The sequence below is a fragment of the Triturus cristatus genome, chromosome 4_2, assembly GCF_964204655.1.
Source record: "Triturus cristatus chromosome 4_2, aTriCri1.1, whole genome shotgun sequence".
In the NCBI taxonomy this organism is placed as follows: domain Eukaryota; kingdom Metazoa; phylum Chordata; class Amphibia; order Caudata; family Salamandridae; genus Triturus; species Triturus cristatus.
Window position 1 is genome coordinate 48,600,129 of NC_140586.1, and position 18,620 is coordinate 48,618,748.

The 18,620-nt window shown below is 49.3% G+C and overlaps 1 protein-coding gene across 7 annotated transcripts in view; it reads right to left on the minus strand.

Moving 5' to 3' along the window:
- Nucleotides 1-18,620, minus strand: part of KMT2D (lysine methyltransferase 2D) — a 1,389,531-nt gene that overhangs the window by 169,203 nt on the left and 1,201,708 nt on the right. For all 7 annotated transcript variants that reach the window (XM_085600422.1, XM_085600421.1, XM_085600420.1 and 4 more), the window contains one exon: nucleotides 3,089-3,264. In XM_085600422.1, coding sequence (XP_085456548.1) covers nucleotides 3,089-3,264 — 176 coding nt within the window. The remainder of the gene's footprint in view (nucleotides 1-3,088; nucleotides 3,265-18,620) is intronic.

Genomic DNA, 18,620 nt, shown 5'->3' on the forward strand with positions numbered 1-18,620 from the left:
TCCAAGGGAGGAGTCACCTATCTCGTGACCAAAGACTTCTTCCGAAGACAACAACAACCTGCAAGCATCCAAGCCCAACACCAGATGGCGATCTACTATCCTAAGTGTGTGATCTGCAGCTCATATGCCTCGAACCCAGGGTTCCCCCAGGGTCAAGGATGCACCCTTGAAACACCCTCAGCAGGCACTAGGGCGGCCGGGGCAGAGTGCTGAGGCCCAATGTTATCCAATGGGAGATAGGGGGCCTTTGGTCGGTGGCTGCGCACGAGCAGGCCACAAGGTTGTGGGAGCAAAGCTCCTGCTGTTAGCCTGCAAAGTAGACCTGCAACGGTGAATGGCCGGTTGGGTGCAGAATGCTGTTTTGCCGTCGGGTGCCCCGTTGTTTTCAATGGGGATTGCCGTTTTTGTTTTTTAGCTGCAGGCTCGGTCCAGGAAGACTTCCCGGAGGAACCAACAGCTAGACATGTAAGTTGGAGGGCTCAGGGGCGTAGCTGCACCTCGGGTTTTCTTCTCCAGGGTGTAGGGCGGCTGGATGCAGGGGTGTATTTGAGGTCAGATTTCACCTTACCAGGGGCTGGTCGTTTTTCAGGAGGCATCTCTAAGATGGCCTCTGAATGCATGCTTCATTAAATCCCACACTGGCATCAGTGTGGGTTTAATGTGCTGAGATGTTTGATACCAAACTTCTCAATTTTCAGTAAAGAGATTATGATGCTGTGGAGTTCGTAATGACAAACTCCCAGCACCATATACTCGTAATGGCATTACTGCACTTACAATGTCTAAGAATTGGTCTACGCACTGTAGGGGTGCAGGGCTCATGCATCTGTACCCTCACCACTGGTATAGTGCATCCAGCTAAAGGGGTGGACGACCTATGCCAGGGCACCAAAACACGTAGCCTGCAATGGCAGTGTGTGTGTGTGTGTGTGTGTGTGTGTGTGTGTATATAAAGGTGCAGGGCCACTAAGGGTGGGGACAATAAGTGCTGCAGCCCTTACAGGCCTTCCCTGGCAACAGTGACCTTGGTACAAGGGACTGACGTGGCCAGAGAGGTGCCAATTGGGGGTACAAGGTACAGTTGTGGGAAAGAACACAGGCCCTGGGAACCTGATTTGCATGGTTCCAGGGCACAGAGTCAAAGTGCATCAGTAGTCTGGCAAAAAGTGTGGGGGGGGGGGGGGCTACTGCAACAGAAACCCAGCTTCCTACAGTGTGTGATAACATTTGCTGATTGAGTGTGTACAACAAATGCTTAACACTACCCTCTGAAAAAGCCTTACTGCTCGCCCACACTACCACAAATAGAGAGTAAGGTGCTATCTACTTTTACCTCTGCCTACCTTTGAGGTTCCACTGGACTCTGTGCACACTTTACCTCATTTTGGTATAGTATATACAGAGCCAGCTTCCTACAACTGTTTAAGGCTTCTGAACCAGCTTAGGGTAGTTCTCCTTCAAACATCATTTTCAAGCTGTTCCCCAGACACAAGCTTTAGGCAAAGCGACGGCTCTCAAGAGCATGGAGCTGGCTCCAAGCAGGAGAATCCAAACCAAGGGCACAGTGACATGCAAGATCTACTTCAGAAAGGTGATGGCAGCCTAGTGCAGAGAGCGACAAAAGGGAAGGCCTGGCTTAGAAAAGTCCTTATCTTGAAAACAGTCACTGTAGCTCGACTTCTTATCACTATCATCTACCAACTGGCAGTGCTCAGAAAGAAATAACTAGCAATCCTTTGCTAATAAGGCTCTCATGGGATTTCAAAAGGTAGCCCCGTCTCCATCCTCCTCGCTTCAGTGTCTCGGTCTTCACCTTCCAGCCACAGTAATACAAGCAATAAAGTTTCACTGTCTGAGGAAGCCATTTTTGGTTCCATGCATAACCAGAGAAATCAACAAGAATCCACAGGTCCCAGTACTCTACTCACACACCAGAGTCCTACTACCATGTATGTGCTGCATATCTACACACACAATATAATGTCAGCGTAAGGTTCTGTGTTTTATTTAACAGAAGAACAAGAGGGGGTCAGTAAACCACGCTCTCATCAACACTAAAGAAGATCTGGTCATACCGCAAATTCACAACACACAGTAGGACGCCACGACTGCTTTATGTTATTTCCCCCATGGCAATGAAAGTACTCCACTGTCTAATATAATAGCATGCTTGGTGTGCCCCTCTAGGTCACAGAACAGTTCATAGATCTCACAAGTTCAGAGACTAGCCTTGGGACCTACGCACCTGCTAGGTAATGCGTGACAGGACGAAAAATAAAAAGTCAGGATACCAGTTTTCACAGCCATTCAGGCACTCGGAGAGGGGGCCCATGCCAAATTACCATGCAGGGGTCATTCCCACCACAACAGCCAGCCGTAGATCGGCTCGATAAATGGTTATGCATTTTATTATTGTAATTGATATATGTATTGTAAAAAAGCTTTCCTACATCCTGCCTGTGGGCAGGCAAATTCTAATATTTATGACAATCAAGATTTAACAATGCAGGACAGCTCTTATTAGCAATGTGTGGATTATTATTCTAACTAATCAGTTTTTTTTTTTTTTAGACTTTTCGCCCACAAACATTTACAATATGAAAATATACTCACTCAAAATCATTATAATAAACTACTTAACCATGCTTACTCCTTAAAAAGAAATAAAATACAATTCACAAGTCATTTATTATTAGCTTGGAAAACCAGTTGGGTACGAGAGGCAGCGTGGTGACATAGAAGATGAATGGCACTTAAATACATGGAGTGTTCATCAACCTGTCCTAAAAAACAGGCACATATGTACCAAAGACGTGCATGAGCCAAAGAAAGTCAACTCAAACATCCCCAACATTGTGTTACCAGGGGTAGCCTGACAGTCACTGCTTTGATGGCCTTCTAGTTCAACTTAAAACAGTGACTGCAGTTGAGAATGACTGTGTTCTGACATACGGAACTGGGAGTTTTCAAGAAAACACAGATCCTTAATTTTTCTCTTCTGCATCTCAGTTAGTGAGACAAAAAAGGCACAGAAAGAACCCCCAAAACAAAGTATCATTGTCATAGAGTGAAGCCTCTGCCTACTGACCTGGGATACAGACTCTTGGGATGAGTGGAATAACTGGTGAGAGAGCTCTATCATCATGCTCAACTTTTAGATCTGTCAGCAATGGGAAGCGTGTCGTCTCCTCTTCTAGTACACTCTCTGGGGAGGAGGCAGGGACGATGCTGTCTGGATTCTCATTCTCCTCATCGCTTTCCATCCTGGGAAAAGGGGTTAAGAATGTACTCTTTACAAAGTCAATTCACTAGAGCACGGAGGTTCTCAAAGAACAAACTGCTTACCTTCGGTAATGCTCTTTTTGGTAGACACTATCTAACCATAGATGACACATCTTTTGAAATTCCTCCCCATTTTGATTATTTCCCTAAGCGTCGGACTAAATCTGGAAACCTTTGAGCAGTACATCTGTGTGCAGGTAGGTGGTGCCATGCAGCACCAGAATGACTGTGTTCAACTCCATAAATTACGTGCAAAGCCAATAGACACTCCAGCACACTGACGCGAGTTGCTTTCTAGGCAGTCTATACCCCCAGATGCTGAGCCCAAACAGCAAATTGCCATCCACCAGTGTGTAGATTCCTAGACTTGGGATATTTTTCAGGGCAGAGTCAGGTTCACAGAATGGAGAGGAAGGGAAGGCGAAGAATCTGCAGTTAGATACCTTCTGTACCATAAACAGCATTACTGAAGGTAAGCAATTTGTTCTTCTGACAGACTTCTTACCGCAGATTCCCCACCTTTTGAATAGATACCAAAGCAATACCTATTCGGAGTTGGGTCAGCGAATCAGGTCAAAGCGAAATGTCCCTCTCGGCAAAACTGGCTGTCCAAACAGTAGTGCTTCATGAGGGATGCCCATGCAGCCACCTCACAAAAGTCCAGGACAGACACACCGTGCTATAATGCAGAGGTAGCAGCCTTGGCTCTGGTGGAAGGAGCCCTTAATTAGCCCCAAGAGCTGCTTTTTGGTTGATGCGTAGCAGATTTTATGCAGTTCAAGATCCAGTGAGAGATGGTCTTTTTCTACACAACTTTCCCCTTCTTAGCTCCTGCTAACCTAACAAAGAGCAGATTGTCTACACAGTGTTCTCTGTTACGATCGATATAAAAGCTAAGTGCTCTTTAGAAGTCTTTGTAATGGGGTCTCTCCTTCTCCACAGAATGCCATAAGTACGAGTTACTTACCTTCGGTAACGATGTATCTGGTAGAGACGTTGTCTAGCCGCAGATTCCTTAACTTAGAATATTCCCAGGCGTCACACTGGATCCGGAATTATTTTTGCAGCAGCACCTCTGCGCGCCGGGGGACGGCGCCACACGACCCCGCCCTGACATCGTCCACGTACGTGAGGTCAGCGAGGTCATATAAGTCCCTCCCGGCGCGCTGACGTCAGTTTTCTTCGGAGAAACTTTTCCGCGACAACGCGGAGCCACCAACAAAAAAACTGGGAAAATATGGGAACAGTGTGCGAGGGAGGAAAATCCGTGAATAAATAAGGAGGATGGTTCAAGACACCATCGTAAAAGACAGAATTAGAAACTGCCTACATATAAGTGAAAGAGCTGTGAAAAAGAACCCCGCAAGCTAAGCGAAGACCCTTCCCAAGTGCAACAAGGGAAGAATATCTCAACAGACAGAAATAGACTTATTACCATGCAGAACAACACACATAAATAGACTGTCAGTACCATGTAGAACTGTCGTCTAGCAAGAACGGAGCACAGAGAGAACAGTCCACCGCAGGAAGGTATGAAAAGACTGGCACTTCCCCATTAGTAATGGAGGTCTGAAACAGAAGTCAACAGATGCCCAAAGAAGACGACTGTAGAGGAGACTAGAACCCTGAGCCAATAGAGAAGGCGGGAGGAATGGCAGCAGGAGAAGATAAGAAAATGAAGAGGAATCTCCTGGTGAAGGTTAATCAAAAGGCATCATTTTACAGGTAAGAAACCCTTGAGAGGGAGTCAGCTGTATTATGGTAACAGAAACCCCTGAGAGGGAGTCAGCTGTATTATGGCAAATCTCAAAGGGACGCAACAATGTGAGCACCCATGAGAGAAAAACCAATGCCAACTATAAAAGGGGCCAGCGGAGAACCCCACTTGGCAAGGTCCTCACAGAACGGGGAGGCTGGATGGACGTTAAGGAATCTGCGGCTAGACAACGTCTCTACCAGATACATCGTTACCGAAGGTAAGTAAATCGTACATCTGATAGAGACATCTAGCCGCAGATTCCTTAACTTAAAATAGATACCACAGCCATACCCCAAAGGGGAGGTGGGTCTGCGACAGAACAGAATGCGCCAAGCATTTGAGTCGACAACAGAGTGACGGACAATGGGGAAGGCTCTGGCGGAACAGCCAGACAGCAACCCAACTAGCTCGGAAGAGCAAGAGATAACAGGATGCAGACATCCCCAAAAGTGCCAGAATGGCGCTACAACATAGCTGTACTAATATGAGAGGTAGAAACGGTACCAGCCATATACCAGAACAAAAGAGAGAGAGGAAGAAGGACCACTCTCAGCGCAATGGCGCACTACATGACCACCAATCAAAGGTTGAGAAGAAACATGAAGAGATGCAACCAGAGCATTCCAGGCTAGCCCACGGAAGGAAGGCCGGAGAGGCTACAGCCAAGAACCAAAGGTCAAGAGATAGAAATTAGCAATGTTTTTAGAAATGCAGGCGGAGACAAGAAACACTTCAAGTGCACACCCAGTCCCAAAAGAGGGAACAGTGGCGAACAGTAACAATCTTAAGCACGCTGATGCAGGCAACCACAGAAACATGCGCAGAGCAAACAGCTACAGAGACCATAAGGTGGCGTAGCTAAAATTAGCATAAGGCTGCTCGACCAGGCAGCAGTAAGACCAAGGTGAAAACCAACACATGAAATACAGATACGCAGGGTTTAGATCTACGACGACTGACATTAGAAGAGCCGTCCCACATGCCCAGCTGATACAATATAGCACAGCCGAAGTAAGGTGCAGCAGAGGCACCAAAGTACTAAGGCGTAGAAACGGAGGAATAATCGCAGAATTTCAGACCACACCCTCCGACTGGAAGGAAAGTAACCCTTGTCCATGAGAGAGAATCGCTCAGTAACTGAACACGAAGAAGGGAGCAGTGTAAAACTGGGGCACCACCCCAGTAAGCGGAACTCAAAAAGGGCTGTATTGGTAATGCCGCATGCATCACTGGAAAGGTCCCTGAAACATGGAAACTTCGGACCAGACCTTGCAGCCTCGAAGAGAGGTGAAGAGTTAGGAAGAAGAGTACCCATGGAACTTATATATATATATATATATATAGCAAAAACGGATAAACTAGCCACAACTATGCAACATGGTTGTAGAGGAACACATCTGGTGCCGTAATGGCAGACGGAAGCTGCCTTTAAAGCGTGATGAACACCCCGAAAACCTCCGAAGGAGAATGAAGCAAATAAGCAAGATGACCAATGACGTAAAGAAGGGGACGCCAAGGCACAACATCGAGCACCGTACAACGGCAGATAAGACCACCAGAGGATGCCTAGAGGCCAAAGGAACTCTTAGGCCCAGTTGACATAAACAGAGCTATATAATAGCAAACAAGTACCCCACACGGGGAACACGTTTATTAGGGCAAGCCACAGTCAGAGGAACAATCTGTGGAACACTGCCACAGTACGTCAACCACCAGTTTAAAACGCATAATGCATCCAAAGGATGGGAATTGAAGAACAATAGTTACTTACCTGTAATCTGTGGTTCTCCAGTATTGGTGTCTTTCATAGATTCACATGCCTGAATCATTCCCCGTCGGAGTGGGAGTCCCACAGTACATAAAAAAGCAATAATTATGCATATAATACCAAAAAACCTTGGTAACATAAAACCAGGAAGTAAAGTAGCCCTAAGCTACAAGAAAAAACTTCCACACTTATGACGATCATAGTCATTATGTACAGTCCAAACTGCAGCCACTCAGGCGACAGCACCCACCAGAATGTTCTCCTCAGAGGCTCAGGCTCTCAGATTTTCTCGCACAGGAGTGAACCAAAGTAGAACAGCCTAAACCAGCCTCTGAGGGGAGGTGGGCGGGTTGCATGTGAATCTATGAAAGACACCAATACCGGAGAACGAATAGTTTACCTGTCGGTGTAGTTTTGCAGCTTGAAGATCTTTCTGGATTCACTATGCTGTGCATTATTCCGCGATCTGGTGGTTGGGTCCGGATTCGTGGTCTTTTTTTTTTGTAGCCCAGGTGGGCGTCGACGTCCCACCATTTGGTGTACCTCTCGTGATGTCGGCGTGCTTCCTGCGGAAGTCCCACCTTTGGGGCGCCATCTTCGGGTTCTTTTTTCCCTTCCTCTCTCTCTTTTTTTTTTTTTTTACCCTAGGCGTTTTAGTAATTTCCCTTTAATATATCCTTTCAGTATTATCTTGTTATTTTAGTCTTTGTCCTTCCAACTTTTTCTCCTGCCTCATCTTCCTGGCGGAGGTGGGTGGGTTCGCTAGTGAATCCAGAAAGATCTTCAAACTGCAAAACTACACCGACAGGTAAGAAACTATTCGTTTTGCAGCGTGAATCTTTCTGGATTCACTATGCTGTGCATAGATTTTGTAGCGGTTTCTTATCTCTGTGGCGGCTGGGTGGAAGATGAGCGTTGGTCGTTGAATATATGTTAGAGCACCTTCTGTCCTACTTGTGCTTCCTTGTTCATCTGTATATCCACGCAGTAGTGCTTGGTGAACGTGTGCACCGAAGCCCATGTTGCCGCCAGGCATATGTCTTGAATGGGTGTATTTGCCAGAAAGGCAATTGTTGCTCCCTTCTTCCTTGTGGAGTGGGCCCGTGGCCCCTCCGATAGTTCTTGCCCCGCCTGTTTGTGGCAGAATTGTATTGTTAGTGCAATCCATCGTGCGATGGTGCCTTTAGTCACTGGTCTACCCAGGAAGCTTGTTGCGAAGGACACAAAAAACTGCTTGGTTTTCTTGTGTTCTTTGGTTCTCTCGATGTAGTGCATCACCGCCCTTCTAGCGTCTAGAGTGTGCAGTGCCCTTTCTGCGCTTGTTGCTGGGTTCTGAAAGAAACTTGGTATTTGAATTGTCTGATTTATATGGAATGCTGACACCACCTTTGGCATGAAGTGTGGATCCGTTCTCATTACGACTCTGTCCTTGTGTATCTGGATGTAGGGCTCTTGCAGCGTTAGCGCTTGCAGCTCGCTTACTCTGCGCAGTGAGGTTATTGCCACCAGAAATACTGTCTTCATTGTTAGCATTTGAAGGGAGGCCTTGTGAATGGGCTCAAAGGGCGACTTCATAAGTTCCGTAAGGACTATGTTGAGGTTCCATGCCGGAGGCGGCATCCTCTTTGGTGGTGTTATTCTTTTTGCCCCTTCCAGGAATCTCTTTACTACTCGTGCCGTAAAGAAACTCCCTCCTGTCTCACCTCGTGTGTAAGCTACAATCGCCGCTAGGTGGACCCTCAGCGAGGATGAGCATAGTTTAGCCTTTAGTAGGTGTGTGAGGTATCTAAGCACCGTTGATTCCCTTGTCAATTTATTTTGCAGTTTATTTTTGCTGCACCACATTGTGAACCTTTTCCACTTTTCCACATAACATTTTCGTGTTGTTGGTCTCCTTGCCTCCCGCAGCACTCGCATAGTGCTTTGAGGTAGTTTAAGGTGTGCAAACTCTATGTCTTCAGGAGCCAAGCTGCCAGTTCGAGGCTCTCTGGCTCTGGGTGTAGAACCTCTCCGTTCTGCATGGAGAGCAAGTCCTTTCTTTTTGCGAATTTGTGTGGAGGGCCCTGTGCCATTTCCACTATTTGTGAGTACCTGGTCTGTCTTGCTCACTGTGGTGCCACCAGGATCATTGTCATGTTGCTGGTCTTGCACTTGTTGAGTACCCTGTGTATCAGTGGTATTGGTGGAAAAGCGTATGCAAATGGCCTTGACCAACTTATCCATTGGGCATTCCCCTGGGATTGTTTTTCTGGTTGTCTGGATGCGAAGTTTCGGCATTTTGCATTCTGGTGAGTTGCAAACAGGTCTATTGTCGGTGTACCCCACCTTTTGAATAGTCTTTGCGTTTCCTGTCCATTGAGCTCCCACTCGTGGGATGCCGAGGTCTGCCTGCTGAGCCAATCGGCTTCCACATTGTCCTTCCCTGGTAGGTGTATGGCCAGCAGGTCTATTTTGAGTGGGATGGCCCATCTCTAAATCTCCTGTGCCAGAGTGGAAAGGGGAAACAATTGTGTTCCTCCCTGCTTGTTGATGTAGAACATTGTTGTAGTATTGTCCATCTGTATCAACACTTTTTGGTTGTATAGCTGCCTCTGGAAGGCCTTCAGGGCTAGCAGTACGGTCTTCAATTCCAGGTAGTGGATGTGTCTGACTGCATCTACTGGAGTCCACAGACGCCTCACTCAGAGCTTGTTCATGTGTGCTCCCCATCCTATCTGGGATGCGTCTGTGGTGATGGTCACAGTTGGGCTTGGTGGTGTCAAGGGCTTTCCTATAGTTATGTTCTCCCTGTTCCACCATGCTATCTCCTCTTGCACTGCGTGCGTAACAACCACTAGATCCTCCCAACTTCCGCTTGCCTGTGACCATTGCTGTTGCAGCCATTCCTGGAAGGGTCTCATGTGAAGCCGTACATTGGGGACTAGGTGGATGCATGACGCCATCATCCCCATGATCTTGCTCGCTGTTCTAACTGTCAGAGCTTGCCCCTTCTGGTAGAGGCGCGTCTCCTTCAGCAGGGCTATTGTTCTCTTGTCGCTGGGCATCACCGTTCTGTCTATGGTGTTGATCTGTGCCCCCAGGAATATCTTCACCTGCTCTGGTTTCATTGATGATTTCCCCCAGTGTATTGAGAACCCCAGGTTCGTTAGTGTCTTTGTGACCCGCTGTGCGAGATCCTCGCATTTTTCGCGTGAACTTGCTTTTATTAGCCAGTCGTCGAGGTAAGGATACACATGAATCCCTTCCCTCCGCAGGTACGCTGCTACTGCTGCAAGGCATTTTGTGAAAACCCTTGGTGCGGACTTCAGCCCGAATGCCAGGGTTGTGAATTGGTAGTGATCTTTGTTGATTGTGAACCTTAACAGTTTTTTGTGCTGCCTGTTCATTCGGATGTGCAGGTAGGCGTCTTTGAGATCCACTGTGGACATGAAGTCCCCGTCTCCCATCTGTGGGAGTAGTTCCTGTAGGGATGTCATTTTGAATTTTTGCGTCCTTACGTACTTGTTTAGGAACCGTAGATCCAGGATGGGTCTTAGTGTCTCGTCCACCTTTGGTACCAGGAAGTAGTTTGAGTACACTCCTTTGTTCCTCTCCTTGAAAGGTACTGGTTCTACGGCCTCCTTTTGGCGCAGCTGTAGTGCCTCCTCTGCGAGTTGTGCTAGCTCCTGTCTTGTGTTCCCTTCTTTTCGGTTTTCTGTTTGGAGGGCTCCTTTCCAACTCTATGCAGTATCCGTACTGAATGGTGTTGAGTATCCATTTGTCTGTAGTTATTTTTTGCCATTCCCGAAGGAAAAGCCTCAGTCTTCCGCCTACTGGTGTTGCATGCTCGTAGGCGTTTGGTTTGTGTACCCCCCATTTTGTTCTTTTTCTGCTCCACCCTCAGAGGTATATTGTGGGTGAGCCATCTTCTCCGTGCGAAGTCACTTTGTGGTGGGTTGGTCTCCCCCTCTTCTTCTTTGTCCTCGTCCGTTCCCCCTACCGCAAAAGGACTGGCCATTAGGCTGGTACTGCCAGTTTTGTTTCTGCTGCCCCTGTTGGCCGTGGCTCTCGCCTTGCTGGAAACTTTGGTGTGACGTTCCCGGCTGGTTACCTCCCCTTCCGTAAGGTCTCCGAGTCGGGGTACCTCTTCGCATCCCCCTGAATTGCAGGGCCCCATGGACCTTGCCGTCTCATTCTCTTTTTTGAGTTGGGTGAGCTTCTCATCCACCGGTGCCCCGAACAGTGTCTCTCCGTTGAAAGGGGTATTCAGTATATTTTTTTGGACCTCTTGTTTGAATCCTGAAATTCTGAGCAAGGCCTGTCTCCTTTCAGTGATTCCTATCGCCATCAGTCTGCTTGATGTCTCTGCCCCGTCCGATGCCGTCTTGAGCTATATTCTTCCCCTCTTCCACTAGATGGGAAGCCCTTTGTTGGTATTGTTCGGTAAGATGTTTGATTAGGTCCCCCATCTCGTCCCAATGTTGGTACTGGTGCCTGTTCAGTAGCGCATTTGAGTTCGCCATGCGCCAGTGCATTGCAGCGTTCCTCTCTATTTTCCTTCCAGTGAGGTCCATCCTTCTGCTCTCCTTGTCAGGAGGTGGCCCCGAGGTCGCCGGGACTTTGGCCCTTTTTGTGGCCGTGGATGCAATAATGGAGTCAGCAGTGACAGATCCCTTGATATATGGAGGGTCCTGTGAGGAGTGTTTGTATTTCTTTTCTGTTCTGGGCGTGATGGATCGGCATGTTGCTGGGTCCTTGAACGCCTCTTTCCCTTGGTTCATCACACTTTGGAGCATGGGGAGGAACTGGCTCCTAGTTTGGATGGGTAGCAGTGTTTCGAGTTGAAAATCTGCTTTCGGTTTCTCCTCCTCTAGTTTCACGCCAAAAGCTGCTGCCGCGCTTTTGACGACCATGTTGTACACCCCAATATCATCTGGCGGCGAAGGCCTCGAAGGATATGTCTCTACGGGCTCTTCTGGGTTTTCGGCGTCGAGGTCCTGCCATTCCAGCTCTTGCGTCGTCGACGGTGCCGAGCCGTAGATCGACTGCTCCTCCTCCTCTTCTTCTCCCTCATAATAGAGATCTTCTTCCCCTTCTTCGGGAGCTTTCGACTGCTCTTCGGCGTCTAACTCTTCCTGCTCCTCGACTTCGACGAGAACCGTCGCCGGTTTCGCTGGGATTGTGAATCTCTTCATCGAACTCCTTCTTCCTCTGAAGGATGCTCTCCATCTCCGCCTCGAGCCTTCTCTTTTTCTTCTCCATTTCGGAGGCATGTTCGGCGTCGAGCGCTGGTCTTTTTGACGGAGCTTGCGTCGACGCCGCCTTGACTTGTGAAGTCGAACGCCCCACCTCGTGGGCCTGTTTCGACGAACCTTGTTTTTCGGCGGTCTTCGGCATCTGGGAGTCCTTCTTGAAGGATCCGCTGGGCCTATTGTCCTTGGATCCACTCGCGGTCGTTGAAATTATCGGCGCCGGTGTTCCTTTCGAGGACTTTGACTCTGGTTTTTTCGAGTCAGTGTCTGGTTTTCGGGGCCCTTTCGGGGGTTTTGTGCTCGACGTCTCTCCTACCTTGTCAGACGTTTTCTTATCGGTCTCTGCGACCGTGAAGTCATCAGGTCCCTCGGCGATGTTGTCTTCATCGTAGGTGGAGAAGCCCAGGTCGTACAGAGACGGGGCCTTACCCTTGCCTTCCATGTTGAAGTTGGCTCTCCTCTGCCTCTCTCTCACCCGGAGGGTCTTTGGCGTGAAGGCGGAGCAGGCGTTGCAGTCCTTGCTCTCGTGGTCGATAGGCAGGCAAAGGTTGCAGACTGGATGTTGGTCCTTCTGCGCGTATTTGTGGTGGCAGGTACGGCAGAATTTAAAAGGTGTTTTGTCCATTCCTGCGCTCAGAGTGCATGAGTGCGCATTCTCCGTTGGACGTCGAAGATTTCGATGTTCTCTTCCTTCTTCGTCGTCCCGGCTCTATGTTCTTCCTCTCTGTAGTCTTTGCTTTATTTTCCTTCGATGAAACTCGTGCTCTTCTTCTTTCTTCGTTCAAACTCTGGAGTTTCACATTGACGATCCAGACCCAACAGCGGAAAAAAGAATCTGAAGATGGCGCCCCAAAGGTGGAACTTCCGCAGGAAGTACGCCGACGTCACGAGAGGTACACCAAATGGTGGGATGTCGACGGCCACCTGGGCTACAAAAAAAAAAAAAAAAAAAAAAACACGAATCCGGACCCAACCACCAGATCTCGGAATAATGCACAGCATAGTGAATCCAGAAAGATTCACGCTGCAAAAGCACAGATTACAGGTAAGTAACTATTGTTCTTCTCCAGTATTTAGGGTGTCTTTCATAGATTCACATTCCTGAATCAGAGTAGATAGCAGTACAGGACATAATGCTCATAAGACATCCCTTTGTACCATAGTAAATATACATCTCTATAAAAATATATATATACACATTTGAGTTCAACCTATGCAAAACAATTTCAAGACATAGAAACAGTATGTAATAAGCGTCTTATTAAAGAAAGGGCATAGTGGAGGAGGGAGAACAGAGGCTCACGTTATTTGATAAGATTGCGGAGAACAGCTTGCCCCACTGATGCATCTGCATCGCTTGAGGCCTCCAAACAGTAGTGCTTGGTAAAAGTGTGTCTGTTGGACCAAGTTACCGCTCTGCAGATTTGATGAAGAGGCACACCGGCAAAGAGAGCGGTAGATGAAGAAATTGCTCTCGTAGAATGCGCTCTTGGGGTTGCCTGCAAAGGTCTTCCCGCCTGTTCATGGCATAGACAAATTGCAGCAGAAATCCAACGAGTTATGGTTGGTTTGGAAACAGAATGTCCTTGACGTAATCTACCATAGGCCACAAACCGTTGGTCTGATTTACGAATTGTTGCAGTCTGTTGTAAATAGAACTTGAGACATCTTCTGATGTCAAGGGAATGCAAGGCCCTTTCCGCAGCTGTCAGCGGATTTGGGAAGAATGTCTTTAAAATGATTGGTTCATTAAGATGGAAGTCCGCAGGTACTTTAGGCATGAAGCTGGGATTGGTGCGTAGCACTACTGATTTTGAGGTAAATTGAAGAAAAGGTGGATTAATAGTGAAAGCTTGAAGGTCACAGACTCTCATTGTTGATGTCAGAGCCAATAGCAAAGAAACTTTCCAAGAAAGGAACTTTAAGTCCACTTTATGAATAGGTTCGAAGGGGTGCCGCATAAGTCGTGTAAGCACTATATTAAGATGCCAGGATGGAGGTGGACGCCGAATAGGGGGAAACATCCGAAACAATCCCTTGAAGAATTGCTGAATGACTATTTGAATAAAGAGAATTAGATCCATCCTGCCGAAACCTTTAAATCGCCGCCAAGAACACTTTCAAAGTAGAATGGGAGAGGCCCGATCTCGCCAAATGAAGAAAGAAAGGTAAAATTTGTTCCGGTTTTGCATGAATCGGGTGTATATTGACAGATTGAAAACCACATGCAAAATCTCTTCCATCTTAGCTTGTATGTTTTAATAGTAGCAGGCGCTCGAGCATTAGCTAAAACTTCCTGACAGTTCGCAGGAATATTTAGGTGTGCAAATTCATGGTGTTGAGGAGCCATGCCGCTAATCTCAAAGATGCTGGGTCTGGGTGACCGATCCGTCCGTCCTGGATGGACAGAAGGTTCGATATTGGTGGAAACGGAATGAGATCGCACTCCGAGAGGAGGAGAAGTTCGGTGAACCAGTATTGGCAAGGCCATCTGGGAGCAATGAGTATCATGCGGCAAGGTTGTTTTTTGATCTTGCGGAGAACTCGTGGAACCAACGGAATCGGAGGAAAGGCGTAGGCATATATCTGCGACCAATTCATCGAAAACGCATTCCCGCACGAGTCGTTGTGGGGAACCCAACTTGCAAAGGATGGGCATTTGCGATTCTGGCTGGTCGCAAACAGGTCTCTATCGGGGTGGCCCAACTCTCGAAAGACTCTGTTTAAAGTTGGTTGATGTAACTCCCACTCGTGATTGGATATTGTTGACCTGCTGAGGGAATCCGCTAGGACATTGGCTTTCCTACCCAGGGGTCCAGCAACATGTCTGCTGTGTGGCAGCCTCCCCGACCTGACGTGGATTGTAGGTTAGGTTTCAGGGGTCATCTCTAAGATGTCCTCTGTTGTGCATTTTACATTAAATCCCACACTGGCATCAGTGCGGGTTTAATGTGCTGAGAAGTTTGATAACAAACTTCTCAGTCTTCAGTGTTGCCCTTATGGTGCTGTGGAGTTCGTGTTTGACGAGCTCCCAGCACCATATACTCTTGAATGCCAGCGCTGCACTTACAGTGCCCAGGAATGGACCTGGGTACTGTAGGGGCACAGGGCTTATGCTCCTGTGCCCACACCACTGGCATAGGGCACCCAGCTGTGTGCCATGTCGACTCTGTGTTTGGTCTTGTACCCAGTCACTCAGCCTGCAAGGGCAGTGTGCTTGTGTCAGGGTACAGGACCTCTAAGGGTGGCACAGTAAGTGCTGCAGCCCTTAGAGGCCTTCCCTGGTCACAAGGCCCTGGGTACCATTTACCAGGGGCTGACATGTGGCCAGGGTTTGCCAATTTGGGTTCTGGGTTTTTAGGGAAGGAACATAGGCCCTGGGCACCTGATTAGCAGGAGCCCAAGGCACACTCAGTCAAAGTACAGTCAGCAATTCAGCAAAAAGTGGGGGCATACCATGCAAGAAAGATGGCACTTTCTCACACCGTAGTGCAGCACTAGTGGAGGCAAAGATGTTCCAACCCCATGACTCAAGCCATCTGGACTCCTGGGATGAAGCCGAACCCAGGTACCCAAAAGGTAACATAAAGAGAAGCTTCAAAGGGCAGAAGCGGCTCCACATTCCCTGACCCACGGTGAAGGACATCAAGTAAAGGGTCCACAGACAAGGGCGCCGAATGGGGTTGCGTGTTCAAAATCCGAGTGGCCACAGAGACCACTCTGAGAAAAGCTGCACCAGCCTCGGTAGCCCTCTGAGGAGGGGATAGTAGCTCATCAGTAGGTGAGGACTGTAAGCTAACCCTCCCAAGACAGTGAGGGTGCAACCAATGCCCAACTGAGGGGAGCCCCATTGACGAATGGGGGTCCTGATGAGGCTCTTGAGGAGGCAAGGACCCTGCTTGGTGCTCTTGAGGAGGTGGGGATCCTGCCGGATCCACATACTGTAAGGGAGGCACAGGCAAGTATACATCCGGCGTCGACGGGCGTGAGGACGACGCCAAACTGTCTCCGGACGCTTCTGGAGAAGAGTACACAACCCGGCGTCTGTGCGGCGCCAAAACTACTTTAGTCGGAGTGGATCGAGCTTCGCCCGGCGCAGACTCGACTCCTTCCGGCGTCGAGTCGGCTCCGTCCAGCGCTGAATCCACAATAAGCTCCCCTTCCGAAGAAGGAGAAGGTGCCTGAGCCGGGGATGCAAGCCTTCCGGCGCCGACTCGGCCTCAACCAGAACCGGCTTCGACTCCGAAGGAAGAAGCGGAGGCAGAGCCGGGGAGGCGACAATACCTCTTTCCGAAGAAGGCGGCGCCGGAGCAGGGGAGGCAAGCCTATGGCGCTGCACCGGCGCCGCCTCAGCCTCAACTGGCTCCGACTCCGGAGAAAGAAGCGGAGTCAGAGCTGGGGAGGCGAGTCTACGGCGCCAACCCCGGCTCCGGACAGGCGGCCACCTGCCCAGTAGGCCGAGGCGTGCACAAAGCGAGGCTTTGAGCACCAGCAACCACCTGCGACGCCACAGGGAGCCCCACGGGACTAAGCGGCACTGCAGGGGTGCAATGGGTCGTAGAGGGGGACCCAGCCGGACTGCTCCCTGATGATACCACATCTCCGACATCCCTGGAGGGCAAGGGCTCATTTGATGCCGGGGGCGAACCCACCAGCGAGTCCGTCAGGGACCCCCACAGCTGGCGGAGGCCCCGAGGACGCCCTAGGGACGTGAGAGGACCCAAGGGAGGCCGGCAAAGCCGTGGCATAATCCTCCATTTGGGCCCGAGTCGCTCCCGCACCCAGATAGGTCGGATAGAGGGAGGACGATTGTCAGGGGCGCACGTCCGGAATGATCCGGAAACCAGTGCCCCTGACAACAGATGAAAGTGAGGTGGAGGACCTCGGCGACATGCGCCGCAACTTACCAAGAAGTGGTGAACGACGGCCCCGGGCCCCAGAGGGCGATTGACGGCAGAACTGCTTTGAAGAGGCCGTGGGACCAGACGACTCCGACCGGGACAGCCGTGCCGAAAGAAGCTTCATCTGGCGCTCCCGCCGGGACTTCGACTTGAGGCGTTGACAGGCGTCGCAGTCCGTGGAGTCGTGGTGCTCGCCCAGACACCACATACAGATAAGATGCGGGTCGGTCGCGGACCTTTGCCGCGAACAGCAAGTACAGGATTTAAAGCCCGAGGGCATCGCAAACTGTTCCAGAAGCAAAGGGTCAAAAAAGGGCCTGAAAACAGGTCGGAGGAACCGCTCACTCCGGATCCGCGTTGCGCGCAGAAAAGAAGGAAACCGACATCAGTGCGCCGGGAGGGATTTATATGACCTCGCTGACATCACATAGGTGGACGACATCAGGGCGGGTCGTGTGGTGACGTCCCCTGGCGTGCAGAGGTGCTGCTGCTGCAGCAAAAAAAAAAACTCCGGATCCAGTCTGACGCCTGGCGATATTCTAAGTTAAAGGAATATGCGTCTAGATGTCTCTCTCAGATAGGTGATGTTTAGACCGACGTCACTAATTTGAGTAGAAAGGATGCCCTAGTCAACAGAACCAGTTTGCCTAGGAAGAAGGTGGTGCATGGGAGGTTGACTGAGTTTGGAGCTCACTTACCTGTGGCACCCATGTTATGGTAATGAGGAACACTGTCAAAAAGGACTGGGTATAAGTTAACGGCAGTATACACTAAGTATATGAGAACCAGGTTAAGATCCCACGGAGTCAAAGGGAAAGGAGGAAAAAATGTTGGAGTCCTTTAAAACTACGCATCACAGCAGGTGGTTTAAATACAAGGCTAAAAGAGCTGAAAGGAATCATTTGGCTGTGTCTAAAAAAAGCCTTGCCGGGAAAGGGAGAGAAAAACAAAACATTGGACAATTTGGCCTGGAGGGAGTCTACATGCCACCTGCCACACCAGAACATAAAATATCAGACCACACAGTTGTTGTCGAGGGATGACGGACTGCTAAGATATCAACCACCTCCGGAGAATGGTCAGAGGTGTTCAGCTGTCGATGCTTAATCTCCAAGCATGAAGGGGGAGAATGCAGAGGAACGGGCCTAAGTACCTGCCTTGTTGCTGCAACAGCTGAGTCTCCCAGAAGGGCAGCCTGATCGAAGGACAGATACTCATTTCCAAGATCTATAAATACCATGCTTTCTGTGCCCAAACCAGGGCCACTATGATGAATTGGGCCAGTCTTTCCTGGCCCAGAACTCAGGGTAGGAGAGCATTTGGAGGGAAGGTAGTCCCGAAGTAAGCCGAATGAGTCAGAGAGACACCTTGAAAACGCCAACGCTCAGAACTTCTGAGACTGCGTTCTCAGCAGAGGCAAAGAGATTGAGCCACGACTCTCCCCATGCCTGGAAGAGACCACGAACCACCTTCGGGTGGAAATGCCACTCATTATCTGATACGCATTGATGGCTTAGTTTGTCTATTATGGTATTCAAAGATTCCACCAGGTGGTTCACCACAAGGAAATTCCTAGATGATCTAGCCCACTGAAGAGAGAAAAGCCTCCTGGCAACAGGCTCCACGACTCATCCCCACCCTGTTGGTTGCATTTCCACATGGCAATGGCGTTGTCTGTA